The sequence below is a fragment of the Ostrinia nubilalis genome, chromosome Z (assembly GCF_963855985.1).
Source record: "Ostrinia nubilalis chromosome Z, ilOstNubi1.1, whole genome shotgun sequence".
NCBI classification, from domain to species: Eukaryota; Metazoa; Arthropoda; class Insecta; order Lepidoptera; family Crambidae; genus Ostrinia; species Ostrinia nubilalis.
In genome coordinates this window covers 11,160,606-11,176,697 of record NC_087119.1, presented here as the reverse complement: position 1 = coordinate 11,176,697, position 16,092 = coordinate 11,160,606, and the positions used below count along the sequence as shown (strand labels likewise).

Below are 16,092 nucleotides of genomic sequence, written 5' to 3'. Positions count from 1 at the left end.
ATGAGGCTTTATTCAGTAGCCCGGAGTCATCTTTAGTCATTGTAGTACACAACTGAGCCGGATGAGCAGCGGCGAGTCTCGTCCACTCCTGCATGAGGCCTCGTCTGCAGCAGTCGCTCACCTCAGTCGTTCTCGTGTGTGGTCTGCTCGCCCTCGGGACGCAGGGAGTCGATGCAGGCCACGATCTTGAGCGCGGGCCCGAGCTTCATGGACAGCGCCATGACCAGGTGCTCGGGCCGGATGAGCAGCAGCGCCTCGCGTCCACTCCTGCATGAGGCCTCGTCTGCAGCAGTCGCTCACCTCAGTCGTTCTCGTGTGTGGTCTGCTCGCCCTCGGGACGCAGGGAGTCGATGCAGGCCACGATCTTGAGCGCGGGCCCGAGCTTCATGGACAGCGCCATGACCAGGTGCTCGGGCCGGATGAGCAGCAGCGCCTCGCGTCCACTCCTGCATGAGGCCTCGTCTGCAGCAGTCGCTCACCTCAGTCGTTCTCGTGTGTGGTCTGCTCGCCCTCGGGACGCAGGGAGTCGATGCAGGCCACGATCTTGAGCGCGGGCCCGAGCTTCATGGACAGCGCCATGACCAGGTGCTCGGGCCGGATGAGCAGCAGCGCCTCGCGTCCACTCCTGCATGAGGCCTCGTCTGCAGCAGTCGCTCACCTCAGTCGTTCTCGTGTGTGGTCTGCTCGCCCTCGGGACGCAGGGAGTCGATGCAGGCCACGATCTTGAGCGCGGGCCCGAGCTTCATGGACAGCGCCATGACCAGGTGCTCGGGCCGGATGAGCAGCAGCGCCTCGCGTCCACTCCTGCATGAGGCCTCGTCTGCAGCAGTCGCTCACCTCAGTCGTTCTCGTGTGTGGTCTGCTCGCCCTCGGGACGCAGGGAGTCGATGCAGGCCACGATCTTGAGCGCGGGCCCGAGCTTCATGGACAGCGCCATGACCAGGTGCTCGGGCCGGATGAGCAGCAGCGCCTCGCGTCCACTCTTGCACGAGGCCTCGTCTGCAGCAGTCGCTCACCTCAGTCGTTCTCGTGCGTGGTCTGCTCGCCCTCGGGACGCAGGGAGTCGATGCAGGCCACGATCTTGAGCGCGGGCCCGAGCTTCATGGACAGCGCCATGACCAGGTGCTCGGGCCGGATGAGCAGCAGCGCCTCTCCGTCCACCTCTTGCATCAGGAACTCGTCGGCGTAGGTAGCGCAGCCGGGGATGTTGCGGATAAACTCGCACACCTCGTTCACCTGCAAGCGACGATAGAGTTAATTTTTCATACCCCATGCATTTGTAAAACAAAGGTCGGTGCGTGATTGAGTGATATGGCGCTGCCCGGCACGTCATTTACCATCCAGCGATATTTGCTGCAAAACAATTTTCCTTTTTAGACATTTATGCCCGCTGCGCAAAGTGCGCCCAACTTTATATGACAAACTAAGCTTGAATTAAACATCAACGTGTATATTTTCAGCCAACTGAAAACTCAATTATGATATTTAGTCTTATTTTATTCCCATAAAGACGGCAGTACATTTTGTATGCCAGTGTAACACCAGTGAATGACGTCACTATACTAGCTATATTTTATAAATTTAAATGTTACTTATAATGAGTTTAAGATAATATAGAGATATTTTATTGATTGGTAATATACGCTGTGAAAAGTTAATGCTGACGAAGTAAAATAGACTGTAATAAACGTGACTTACGGTCCACTTATTGGCGTTGGGGAACTTGGCCGCCTGGTCGTCAGCCGTAGCGGTGTCCGGCTCGTTGCTAGGCGACGCCTTCGCGGAGACGACCTGAGCCGCTTCTTCTCTCTCCCTCTCTCGTTCTCTCTCCCGCTCCCGCTCGCGACCGCCCGCCTCGCTGCTACTCGACGTGATGCGCGCTATGTTCAAAGTAGCCGGGTCTAGCATTTGCTTCTTTCCTAAGAAATTATATGGCGATGAGCAAATAAGGATTAGGGGCCATGCAATAGTAAAAGCTTTTCGGGTTCTGTGTAACGAAAAAGGAAACTACAGGAAATAAATAAAAGGAAAGATTAGGCGCTGTGGATGTCTCAGGAATGAGCAACACTTTCATTTGAAAGCTATACCTCGTTACTAATAAAAATTACACGCTCGTTGAACAGTGTTTGAAAGTGACGATTATTATGGAACTACTGTTCAACGCGTGTGTAACTTTTTATTAGTAAGAGAGTTAAAATTTACGTCATAAATATTTAATAAAACTGAATAATAACAGCCCCTAATGAAATAATACAATAACGTAAATTATAAATAAGGAGTAATAGGAGAAACTAAGTTAACCGAGAGAGAAGAAAGAAAGAACTTACGCGGTGGCTCGTCGGAAGACGGGAGTTTGTTCTCCTTGTCTTGTTCCTTATCAGCGGTCCATTCGCGCAGAGGACGATTTACCTGCAAAAAGCATTTAAATTGTATATTACTAGGGTGCATAATACACAAGCATGGATGTAAAAAAAAATATGAGAGAAGCAAATTACTGATGATGAAATTCCTTATCACTTGATTTTTACCTCGTAAATGAATATTAAAATGTTGAATGAATAATGTAAAGAACGAAATGTAAAATGGACGGTTTTTATGAGAATGTTTGAAATGATTAACTGCCTTCAGATCGACAAATGACTGCATTCCAAATAGCAATGACGCAAATTATAAATTTGATTGACAAAATATTTACTCTTAATTAGTACAAAACAAAATCCAAAATAGTTCGCAATATTGCCAAAAGTTTACAATTACAATGAACCTTATTGAGGTGAGTTAAATGCAACTAAAAAAGGTTAATTCATGCATCTAACTACGAAAATGGTTAAGAAAGAGATAGTAACACTTCTCACAGCAAACGGTTCCCCGGCCTCTTGAATGACGTAGCCTTCGATGACGTGCGTCAGGATGTTGGGCTTCACCATGGCTTTGGGTAAGCCTTTATCTGAAACACGACAATTATTATTAAGATTCAATTCAGTGCATGTGTCAAGGCAGTCAGGTCTTCGCAGGAATTCACTGCTCTGGTTGGTTGGAGGGGCAACAGGAGGACTTAGGTGACATTTCATCCGAGAAAATCTGATCCGCGGATGAGTTGTCTCCCTTTCAAATTTGTTAGGTGTCGAATCATCCGCAAAATATTTCTCTTCGGATGAAATGTCACCGTTTTTAACTTGGAAGATTGACCTAATTTGATTAAATTAATACATTTCGAATGAGAAGACATTTCCAAGTTTGAAACGGTGACGTTTCATGCGAAGATTTTGATCATTTTGCGGATGATTCGACACCTAACTTTGAAAGGGAGACAAATTATCCGCGGATGAGATATTTTCGGATGAAATGTCACCTAAATCAACAGGAGTCTCAGTGTTGAAAACGAGAGTTGTGAATAATAGTGTTGTACAAACTACATACCATGCGAAGCCTGCTGGCTCATGTGCCTCGGAGCGCTCTGCGAAGACTTGAAAAGCGCAGTGGTTCCACCGGCGGACACCGGCGCTGTGATAGCTGCCGTCATCGTGGACGACGCGGACGTAGAGGATGCCACCGTCGTCACCACCTGCTGTCACAGCACAGGTAAGATAGACGTCCCAAAGCTATGAGGAAACATTTAATAGCACATAGAACGCCCACCTCTATGAGGGCTGCCGTATTTAAGTTATTTAGCGCCACTGGCGAGCAATACAACCTTAGTTGCCAGTGGCGCCCATCTAATGAGTGCAAATGCGATAGTCCTACTATCGTGTTAGCACTCGTCATCGGCGTCACTAGCGAGTAACATGACCTTTCACTGATGGCGCAAATACGGTAGCCCTCAATGGGTAGATGACACCAACGAAATTGACACAAAATTCTTACGAGATGTAAAAATTCGATTTTAGATCTTGTGGTAGCAAGAAAATACTATGACATAAATTGTAGGCAAAGTCAATTGACTAACTACGCATACATTAAAAGCAACAACAACCTAATTCTGACCTAAAAGATGAAGGAACGAAGACGAAATTCTAAAAACATTGTGACTTGCAATAATTATTAACGGTGTCAGTGGTCCAATTGAAATAATTGAATTGACGTATATTATTGTAGACAACGACCAATAGAAAGAAAGAAAGCGCTAAAATGAAAATCATAGAAAGAGACAATCGACAAAAACTTACTGACTCAAAAAAATATAATAAAGTTAACGCCAAAAGAATGTAATAAAACATGGTGACAAGCATCAACATCGCCAATTTTTATGCCTTTTTTGAGGTGCCTTTTGAAATAATTATGTTGACACAAATATTTAAGTGAATGTTTGTATACATTGTAATAATTATCTAATTGACAAAATCGACAAATTCTGTTGGCGTCAACTACAAAGAGATGTGCCGACTAGCCGACAAATAGGCCGACTAGCCGACAATCGGCCAGTAAATTCGCCCTAGCTGACGATTGATTCCTTATAGTTTAATAACATTAGCGTCAAACAATACGAGAAGATTTAATGAAATTTTGGAATTCGCGCGCTCCAGGTTTTGAGTCCGTGATCGTGAGTTTCCTAGTCGGTACATCTCCAGAAGTTTCTCAAAACAAAAGACATCCAATCAAAACGAAAGTTTCCGATGCGAAAGCAGATATTACTTCAGCCTAGCCCACATGTTAGCACAGGCTACCTGAAAGCCAAGTTAGCTTATTTTAATATGTGGATTGTGCTTTAGAAATGTCTTTATTTCGTACCGGAACAAAATAAGGAAGAAATGTTTATGGAACAGCTGTTTCGTAACGGACTGGCAGTTGACTCAATCATATCTGACACAGTCCGTTATGAGAAGCAATAGTATTACATACTTGCGGGGTCATGGCAAAGATCGATTCCAATTTAATCTTTCCTTGAAAAGACCCAGGTAATTGTAATACATTTCATGAAATGATTGAGTGTTTGCGACAGTTGGGAAATACAACATATATTTTAAATTAACGTGTATTGGGACGGAAGCTTACTGCATCCTTCTTTCTGTACGACGTCCTACTCCCCTTGGCGGGCGGACGCTTGCGCGCGGTTTCGCGGGGAGGGTCCTCACTCGTGGAGTGAACTTTCTCTCCCGACCACGGGGTTTTGGGGCGCTGCAAAATGAAACCATCAAAGCTCGTCTGTTTCGCAATTGAGTTGTGTGACAATGAAGGTCCCAGATAACAGTGAGTTACTTAAAATTGCAGCACGCCTTCGGCGCGTAAGCGATGGTTGAACCTGTCTTGATGTCAGGTCGAGTCTGCAAAGCGTGAGGATTTCAGGTGGCCCTTTGCATATCTGTCTGAACCCTAGATCTTGCAGGAAGAATTGATTTTGCTGAAAAATGCTGGTTCCATAGCAGTTTTGGTGGCAGGCAAAGTTGACCAGCACTTCAGGCACTGAAGGAATCATCGTGAAAAGTACTTAGCTTGTTGTTTTCGTAGTTACGTACGATTGATACTAAAGTTTCCCGAAAGTAGTGCGGGGGCGGTCCGCCCCGGGTGACAAGCCTCAGGGGGTGACACAAGTCGCGCAGATTAGTACTGATTAGCGGATCTGCCATGACAAGTCTGCGGTCTATCTCATGATACGGGGGGGTGCGACTGTCTTTCAATCTTCGAAATCGGTAGGTAACCCCAAAATCCTGGGGGGTAGGGGGTGCCATAGGACTTATGACGGGCGGGATCGGGATACCTGAGGCGCGACGGGCGTGGTCTGCTGCGCGCTGCTGGGCACGGGCTGCGCGGCGGAGGCGGGCGGCGCCGGCGCCGGCTCCGAGCTCGTGGCCGGCGCCGTCTCGGTCTTCGGCGTCAGCTGCTTGGACTCCGTCGTGACTGTGGCGCTCGATGCGCGCTGGAACTCTGTAAGTATACACGAGGTTAAGGACAATGTTTGACAATGAAGCTATATCAATAACGCATCGTTCGAGATATTTTGAGCTGAACAGAATTTTATTATATGTTTCAATTTATCACATTTACCGTAACATATACACGTCAGATGTTCCCTGCCAAATAAAAGGAACACAATATTGACAGCAACTGTATCCAGTTAGCTAAACTATTTGGTCCTTTAGGACCATAGCTAACTTATCAACTCAAAAAGGGATGGTCACCGTTTCACCTTTCGCCTTGCTGTCACCCTAATGTAAGCGGATTTTCAGCTCCAGTGCCATTAAGCCCTGTTCGCACTAATCGAGTAATTTAGTAGAGTAACTCGCCTTTAATAACTAAAGTACTGGCTACTGACCTATTGTGTATAATTAGTGGTATAATTAGTTATTGTACTATAATTAGTGGTTTTTATATGAACTCGACTAAACTACCCGGTTTGGACTCAATGAGCGATGAGTGTTGGGGGGCGTAAAGGTCATCAACACCGTATCGCCTTTCGCGAACTGCCATAGCCTTTCGCCTTGGATTGACTCGACTAAACGATTTAGTAACATACTCGATTAAATGTTTGGTGTTCGGACACGGCAATGTTAAAATATAAACATGCCAGCTTCTGGGTAAATTATTGTAACAACTTGTAGACCACTTTTCGCAAATAAACTGATTTGATTTGACAAGGCTTTAGTGTGGTACTGACCGGCAGAAGAGACAGGGGCGGAGGCCGGCGTGTCTGGCGCGGGCGCCGCGCTGAACGGCGCGCTGGCCGGCTCGGGCGCCGCGTCGACCGCCATCGGCTGCGGCGCGATCTGCTGTACCGGCGCCTGGGTGCCACAACACTATTAGTTAAGGCACAGAATAATATGTACTAAAGCCTGGTCCGTGAGCACGTAGAATTTTGTCCAATGACCCCAAGCTACTCATCCTTATCGCTCGCGCGTAATTTTATTGCTGTCGCGACTGTGCGACAGGCGCCCGCAGTGAGTGTGCGAGCGCGACAGCAACATAATTACACGCGAGCGATAAGGATGGGTAGCTTGGGGTCATTGGACGGGATTCTACGTGCTCACGGACCAGGCTTTACCAGAGAATAATAACAAGTACTACGTATAGAAGATTTTCTTCGCAAAGGTATTTAAAAAAATGTATGCTCAATGTCGTTAACAATATGGTGTAATTTAGCTTGTCTCAATAGTCGAGCACCATTTTGTTGACAAACGTCAGTGTTCGGTACTGCGCCGAAGGCATAGGGCTGACTTCGGTAAAATGATGTGTGACGTGAGGTGCCAAACTACGGAAAATGGCGGAGTAAATACATGATTAACCATGAATTATATTCATCAGGCAGTTAAAAAATACTGCACAGTATTAATTACACCACCGATTTTACATATAGTTTATTGTCTTTACAATGCAAATGGGTGAAGAATACACGTGCGTCCGTCAATACTCGCTCGTGATTGTCCTGTCGATTAGGTACCTCAGGAGAGGTCGTCGCGCGTGTTTTGTTTTCGATGCAAACTCGCGGAGATGAACAGGCCTGGTACTACGTACAGAAAGTTTCCTTCGCAAAGGTATTTAAAAAATGTTGAGACATTTTTGTCATCTCAACCATAGGACGTCCACTGCTGAACATAGGCCTCCTCCCTTCAAGCTTTCCATGTTGCCCGGTTGGTAGCGGCTTGCGTCCAACGCCTTCCTGCTACGTTTATGATGTCATCAGTCCACCTTGTGGGTGAACGTCCCACGCTGCGTTTTCCGTTACGCAGCCTCCACTCCAGAACCTTGCTGCCCCATCGGCCGTCAGTTTTGCGTACTATGTGCCCTGCCTATCGCCACTTCAACTTGCTAATCCGTCAGTAAAAAAGTGTCTTCTCAATTTTAAAACTTTCGATCAATATAAAGTAGGTTCTTACCGGTGGCGCCATCTGGCTCTTGTCATCCTCAGTCTTGACGTGAGCCACGAGCGTGGCCGGCGGCTGCATCGGCAGCACCGAGCCCTGCACCGGCGCCGCGATCAGGCCGACGGTGCCCGGCGCCTGCAGCGTCAGCTGCGGCGAGCTTAGGCTGTTGGCCGACACCTATACACCGCGCGACAACAATATAAGCTTCGGCACTACTTTGAAGGTCACATAAACAGGGTGCTTTTTTATTTTTGATCAAACTAAAAGGATTGATTCTACTGCTCAAATTGCGACAATTTTTCATTGACATCCCCATTTCCCCATACTATAGGTAATATTTGTACTTCGGTCTCCTGTGATTTGAGCAGTAGAATTGTTGCATTTGAGCAGTAAAATCAACCCTTTTTGTTTGAGCAAGTATAAAAAAAACACACTGTAGATCGGAATAGGTCGCCTTGATATAAGGGTGGGAAAGATGAAAATGTGTCCTAATTTAATTAAATGTGGCTACTTTAATGAAGGTGTTTGATTGGATGAAGTAAGCTATGATTCATTCTGGCACAAATAACTAACATTGATAAGTGATAAAAACAAATAAACATAAAACACTTAATTTTCATTTCCAGAAAAAAATACTGAACAAATAAATGATTCAGAACATTGATCTCAGTTTATTGTCAATGTATTGTTCTTGCCTGATACTTGTTGCAAGTTTGCGAGAGGCAATTTAATATTATGAAATATTAATCATTAATGGTAAAAAAATATATCTTTGCTTATTACGCCGTAACTTTATCAATATCATGGACACGCTTTTTATTATCGAAAAAAAATTATATCCTATAGGAATTTAACCGCTAGAGATAGAAATTAATATGAATTCATGTAAAATATCTGTCTCTAGTAGTGTTGATAGGTAGAATATAAACTTTGGCTGATAATGAAGCTTATCCATTTATAAAGTTATGACCTAATCACAACAGAACTCTCAACCTATTCCGATCTATGGTAATACACATGAGACAGATAAAAAGGCAATTAAAAACATCGATTCCAAATTTGAAGACACAAAGATAGTTTTGCATGCTTGCATAGTCACAATCATTCGTTCGCATTTGACACCCTAAAGAAAAATCGACACGAAGCTCCGAAAAACTAAAAACATTTATATTGTTTAATGGAAGATAACATACAATTCCGCGTTTCGGGGCCTTCCGTGGTTGTCGCGCAGCGGGCTTTTTGGCTTTTTGCCCACGTTTCCCCTTAAGTAAAAGTGGCACACAGAAAATAATCAGTACACATGTGTGACAAAACCTATTTTAATATGTATTCGGCCTCTTTCGTATGTAAGGCACAAGTCACACAGTCAAGAGTTTTGCTTGGTGTTTAGACCAACTCTGTCTCTACCCTCGGAATCACTAAGTCACCAAGCTGAAATAGTACAGTGAATCGTCGAATCATTTTTCGTCCGCTCTTCGAAATGACTACCCTGCCAGCCACACTGTTTGTAAAACGCACACTGAGGGTTCTCCATACCACTCATAAGTTATGACATAACCAGATTCCCTAAAATATGGACTATTGAATCCTATGGTTTCTGAACGTGGTGACAAAATACTCACCAAATCGTGGCACCAAGCGAAGCTTTTGGCTTAGTGGCTTGGGCCTAAATGTTATTTTAATACATTACATTTTCCATTAATTCTTTTCGTTGCTTTTTATGTCACCTTTTACGCATACCGAAAAAGGTCGAGTCGTTATCGGGGAGTATTTTGCGAATAATCTGACAAAGGTCTATCAATGGGTAAAAATGGAAGAAATATCTATTTCTGATTGATAATTACAAAATACCTTTATCGATTTCATGCATGAGATACCTACCAACATTAAGTCAGCACTCTTTGGCCAATCAAATTTCAACATCATTTGATTCTTTTGATATCGAACTTGATGCCAACATTGTTAGAATTTGTTTATTGATTGATATAAATATTACATTGTTAATTATATACAAAATATCCCTTAAATCCCGATAATATAAGTACATATTTTATTTTGTGACTATTTAATCAATACGCATTAATAATACTGGTATCATAATAGAATAAATATTCCTAATGTTATAATATTCTGGTCACTATGCAGTTGGTCGTTGCAAACAAATGCAGAACCATGCAAGAGTCTATTAAGAACTCTCATGCCTTGAGTTAGAAAACATGCAATGGTGCAGTCGAGTTCATAAATATACAGGATGTGGTTTTGTACACATGAAAGTAATTACAAGAAAAATATAAATAAATTTTTAAATATTACTTTACTAGTAAAAAACCTTGTTTAAACGTCTCCTAAAACTCTCGAGACGGTGCTTGTTACCGCCCGCACCACCCCCGCGTACCCCGCTACACCACCGAGCACATGCGGCCGCCGCGCCCCGGGAAAGCGGGGGAATTGACCGATAGCTCACCCGCGTAATAATACCATTTTCCTGATTTCATGGATTTTTCCATGAAAAATTAAAATACATATTTTTCGGCATCAGTGTCGTGTATAGTATCGTGTCGTGTATACATTAATGGTAAAAAAATATATCTTTGCCTTGTGCTTACGCCGTAACTTTATCAATATCATGGACACGCTTTTTATTATCGAAAAAAAATAATATCAGTGTCGTGTATACTACCACCACCCCTGAGATGGGCGTTGTTTTACAAAACCATTTTGTTATCAGTATCCAAATTTTTAGAAGCGACTGAGAATCAGTAACATAATCGATTAAAGTAAAATATTTTTTTTTCGTGTTTAATTATTTTTATCCGCTGCGCGCGGTTTCAAAATTGGCACACGTGGATAAAATTTGCTTCGTTCATAGAAAAATGCAAAGCTTAATAGACATAATGGTGCGCGAAAATAAGCCTTGACCTTTAAAAATTAAGATATGGGCACCCGCGAATTACATTTACAATAATTTTTTTTCGCGAAAAATACCACGTTTAAAAAAGTCAAGCTTATTTAAAAAATTGGATACTGTCACTGTACAGTCAATACTGTGCTACCGCAACATATTTATGTACAGTTTAAATGTTTACATTTTATTGATGTTTGAGTTTGTATTGAAATATAAAAATATGATTGGTAAAACGCTTACAATATTTTGAAATGTGTTTGTGAACTCGACTGTACCATACACAATATTATCGTCTTTCAGAATCATGCATTAAGTCATTATTATATAGCACACATATGTATAATAATAATAAATACAGATATTTAAATATAGGTATACAGGGTGTCCCGTAATGTAACGTCAAGCCGGAACTGGGTGTTGAGGCAAGTTGTGCTGGTTATCAGAAAAATATAAAAAAAAATCTGTTGCATATTTTCAAAATAATGGGCATTTTAAAAAAATCAAAAATTTCTACTCCAGGTGACGGTCTTTTTACTCGTGTTGCCACAAATCTTCACTTTTTCCAAATTTTTTTTTTGTTATGTAACCCTGAATAATGCTTCTCTAAATTGTTATCAAAATTACAAAACCAGCTGCTCCAGCTTGGATAAAAAAAATACATTATTCCCAAAAAAAATTTCAAAATAAAAATTTTGTCTAGTTTAAACTGACTGTACTGAAAAAAAAAGTACTACGCAAGTGTGGCATGTGACGTCATAATTTGGCGCATTTAGTAAGGATTCCAAAATGGTATAACACTTGGTAAATTCTTGCTGTAATTGTCGACAATTTTTGGTTTTTTGGAAATAATCCCGTTTTTAACTTTGTCTACCTTGGTTAAAAATTATTATTCTAATGTGCCCAAAATTCAAGTTTCTGTGAAAAAAGAAACTTTTGTCACCATGACAGTAATTAGTAGTTGACATACTGTGACAAAAGTCACCCGTGCGTGCGCGCCGTTACTACCTGCTCTGCCTGCACTTGTACTTGGTAACAGGGATAATAAGGATATGAAGTTTCGGTTATGAATAAGGTTACGGATATTACAATAATATTATACCGGTTTCGGTTACGGTCACGGATATGAAATCATTTCAGATTATCCGAAAGTTTCGGATAATTTCGGTTACGGAATTTTTTTTTTTTTTTTTTTTTTTTTTTTATCCACAACGAGGAAGCTCTTGGCCTGTTATCTGTTAAATTATTAGAATTTCAAAAATGTAGGTATAATTCAAATAGCAAGATGCTGCGTGACCCACATAGCTACTTTATGTACCAACTAAGAGGACACCTATGTATGATAAAGGTTAAACAGGCTGGCATATTAGATGGTGCCAGGGAATGCCAGACAAGTTGGTAACAAATATTAAGATTTAAGGTACAATTCCAAGACGGGCCGCAGACCGCAAACTTCAAAACTCTATGAAATCGGCAGCGCGGCATTGCTGCTGCGGCGTGTATACTGCAGATTTCATAGAGTTTTGCAGTTTGGAATAATTGTATCCGAAACTATCCGTAACTTTTGAATCAGTTTCGGTTACGGTTATGGATATTTTTTTATTTCGGATATCCGATAGTTTCGGTTACGGTTACGGATATCCATAACATCCCTGCTTGGTAAGATGGCCCTCTCCGTCCCGCTCATACCTTTTAAAATGGCTTCTCCACCTCATTTAAGCCAGAAACTTGAATTTTGGGCACATTAGAATAATAATTTTTAACCAAGGTAGATAAAGTTAAAAACGGGATTATTTCCAAAAAACCAAAAATTGTCGACAATTACAGCAAGAATTTACCAAGTGTTATACCATTTTGGAATCCTTACTAAATGCGCCAAATTATGACGTCACTTGCCACACTCGCGTAGTACAATTTTTTTTCAGTACAGTCAGTTTAAAGTAGGCAAAATTTTTATTTTTAAAATTTTTTTGGGAATAATGTATTTTTTTCATCCAAGTTGGAGCAGCTGGTTTTGTAATTTTGATAACAATTTAGAGAAGCATTATTCAGGGTTACATAACAAAAAAAAAAATTGGAAAAAGTGAAGATTTGTGGCAACACGAGTAAAAAGACCGTCACCTGGAGTAAAAATTTTTGATTTTTTTTAAATGCCCATTATTTTGAAAATATGCCACATAGATTTTTTTTTATATTTTTCTGATAACCAACATAACTTGCCTCAACACCCAGTTCCGGCTTGACGTTACATTACGGGACACCCTGTATACACAGCAAACCATGCAAATATAATAAAAATAATTTACTGTTGCTGTTATAATTGGAACTTTGAAAAAGTAAATAGGAATGTAATTTAAATAAATATATTTCGTCTTTCAACCAATTGGTTGGTCATTTGAAATTACTTTTAACTTTTTTTCAAATCTATTTATTAACAACAATGAATAATTATGTAAGCAAATATAAAAAAGTATTTAAAAATATCAAAAGAATCAAATTCTAGAAACGTATAATTTCAACACTAAACTACATAATTATGACGAAAATAGGGCCTAGAATGGGCACATCACGTATTGTGTACTACTAAAGTTTAGGTAAAGTAATTCACCTCCATTATTTTATAATATATCCAGAGAATATATCTATAGGTCTATTATAAAAACTTTAGGAATTTGGTACAATATACGTGAGTAGAGCCGATGTTTCGTAGAACGGGCTATAGATGGTAACGATTACGAACACATCGTTTCGTTTCTCCAAAACACCGACAACTTTGCCCGAATACTAAAATGATACTCTCAAGTGAAGGCTCTGTCACCACCAGTCGTCACGGAACTGATGGTCAATGAAATGGAACAAGTCAATATGTTTACTTGTGGTGATATTCGACTGGTGACTGACCATTGAAACAACGGAGCGTTACCTTTGAGTGCCGCTTCAGCATTTGGCCGTTAGATTGTCCTTTATGGCGTTTAGTTTAGTTTTAAGGGTCGTAAGAGACCCCATGGGTGCCATGTTAAGGTCCATCTACCTCATGGTGCAAGATCGCCGGTGAGACTTGCACGAGCGGGGCCGACAGCAGCGCTGCGCCGTCTATCGCGAGCGACTGCCAACCACCATCACCAATATTCGCATACATACTACGTTTACACGCTTATTTCAATATACAAATTATTATATACATACGTGCTTATACATATACGGAATGAGGATATAGTGTGGTAGATTGTTGAGTATACTATACATGTATGTTTAAACCCGTTGAAGTTTAATCTATGTTGTTGAACCTACCAACGTGACTATGATTTGTTTCAATATGGACAATTTGACACCATTCTCCAATAATTCTAAATCACAACTTTTCTAAAAAGACACTTCATTCTGGTCTTAAAAACTTTATTAAATTTAAATTACCTGTAAATTACGATTTTTGGTCGCATTGTAATTGAAAAAAGTAGTTTATTTGAGTTCACAAAATAGTGACGTCACTTGCTTGTAGTGCCATACAAAATCTATGGGAGAGTTTCGTTTTGACAGTTTTAAAAAGTACGTCAATTGATTGGTGGTGTCAATGTCGCAGTCGGATTGTATAATCCGCCGTTTTACATTACCACTAGGCATTTTACATTACAGCTCTGTTTTGTAATACGGCGGTTCAACGTTTAGGCGGATTGTCATTGCGATACGTTCTTCAATACGGCGGCCCACGTTTAGCCGCATCGTACTTCCAGGCCTGGCTCACTCCGCGCGGTACATCCGATAATTACCTACAGCGAAGCGCCCCGCCGGCGGGTATTATATCAGTCGAGTGTCACGCGCGCGCCCGTTAGGACGCTGGCGTGCGTTATAGTATGATTATAATTCTATGATTGAAGTATTATTTAAAAATGGACATAAAGAGAAAGAAATATTGTGCGGCGTTCGGGTGTTTAAATTCGAAAAGAAATCTACCGGATTTATCTTTTTTTTTGCTTCCCAAAGATGCTGAAAGGTATGTTGGCCATGTAGGTAATCAATAATTCTTAGGATAGTATAGGAACCTAACCTACCATGACTACTGCTCAGAATGCGTTCATTCGTTTCAGCCAAATGAAGTCCACTGCTGGACAAAGGCCTCTCCCAAGGTTTTCCATAATGAATGCATACTTACCTACATACGTACCTCATTACAAATAAGTAGATTAATTATTTTTTCACTAGACAGCAACCCTAACAGCGTAAGAAGAGTTCAGAGACACGCGATAGAAAGAGACAAAACTTGTAGGTGAATAAAATTGTAGGTACGTAGTGCTGTGCGAGCTGAATTCCACTGTATCGCGTCGTAGCAAGACTCGCATTTATTTAAATCGTCTTGCGGAGTAATCCTTCTGTACCTGTACTATTACCTATTCTGTGGTACTTCTATAGATTGTAGGGTGACCATACTTACAAAATAAAACAATGTTTAATGAAAATAAATTTTAATAAGACAGATTTTAAGAATTATTTCCTTCGTTACTGTATACTAAATAATATATTTGGCTTCAGTACTTTTTTTTTACTTATTTATAAATCACAAGGGATAGCCATCTAAAAAAAAAGTAACTCAAAACAATTAGACTTTTCTAAACATTTTAAGAATTAATTAGATATTTGGCTTTAGTCTTTTTTAGACATTAAAAATGATCAAAGGGAACAGGTAACTCAAAACAATAAAGTTTTAGTCATTTTTTCTGGGTTATTTTTCTTTAAGATAAAATTATCTTCACCGGCCACTGCCATGATTTCATATTTTTACACTAATAATATTGTGTAGGATTCCGCCGAACACCAGAATCCATAGCCACTTTGTCCGGCAGCGCCACGGTATTGAAAATAGGAACTAAAAACTGTCAAAGCGGCGGGTAATGACACGCTGTTTTACATTACGGCTAGCCGTATTGAAGAACGTTTGGCGCCGAATACATTCCGGCGGATTTTCATTCAGCCGTATTCAATCCAGCTAAACGTTAATCCGCCGTATTACAAAACAGAGCTGTAATGCAAAATGCCTAGCTGTAATGTAAAACGGCGGATTATACAATCTGACTGCGACATCAACATGTCTATTGCAAACAAGACCATAATTCAAGTAGAGATATTCAGTGCAAAGGGCGGGATTAATATCACACACTTAGGCCCGATTCAACCAAACTTTTATCCGAGAATAACTCCTGGTATAACTGATACATTGACAGTTTCAGTATGGGAAATATGTCAAAACTGACGATTTATTCTGAGATTAATATTTACTCTTGTTTGGTCGAATCCACCCTTAGTACGCTAATGTTATTAGGTTCAAACTACGGGTATTCCTAAAGATTATGAAATTACTTATTACCTCAAAAGCACACGCGCGACCTGTCGCTTCTACTA

General features: G+C 41.1%; 1 protein-coding gene across 3 annotated transcripts in view; it reads right to left on the bottom strand.

Annotated features, from left to right (window-relative positions):
- Positions 1–16,092, bottom strand: part of LOC135087227 (polyhomeotic-proximal chromatin protein-like) — a 59,849-nt gene that overhangs the window by 4,775 nt on the left and 38,982 nt on the right. Inside the window, exons 20-28 of one of the 3 annotated variants that reach the window (XM_063982065.1) lie at positions 7,809–7,973; positions 6,593–6,716; positions 5,696–5,862; positions 4,993–5,115; positions 3,421–3,565; positions 2,856–2,947; positions 2,328–2,409; positions 1,699–1,919; positions 1,017–1,236 (exon numbers count right to left, since the gene is read on the bottom strand). In XM_063982065.1, coding sequence (XP_063838135.1) covers positions 1,018–1,236; positions 1,699–1,919; positions 2,328–2,409; positions 2,856–2,947; positions 3,421–3,565; positions 4,993–5,115; positions 5,696–5,862; positions 6,593–6,716; positions 7,809–7,973 — 1,338 coding nt within the window. In that variant the 3' untranslated portion in view covers position 1,017. Of the gene's footprint in view, positions 1–1,016; positions 1,237–1,698; positions 1,920–2,327; positions 2,410–2,846; positions 2,948–3,420; positions 3,569–4,992; positions 5,116–5,695; positions 5,863–6,592; positions 6,717–7,808; positions 7,974–16,092 lie in introns of all 3 variants that reach the window. The other 2 variants (XM_063982066.1, XM_063982067.1) reach the window with 2 other exon arrangements.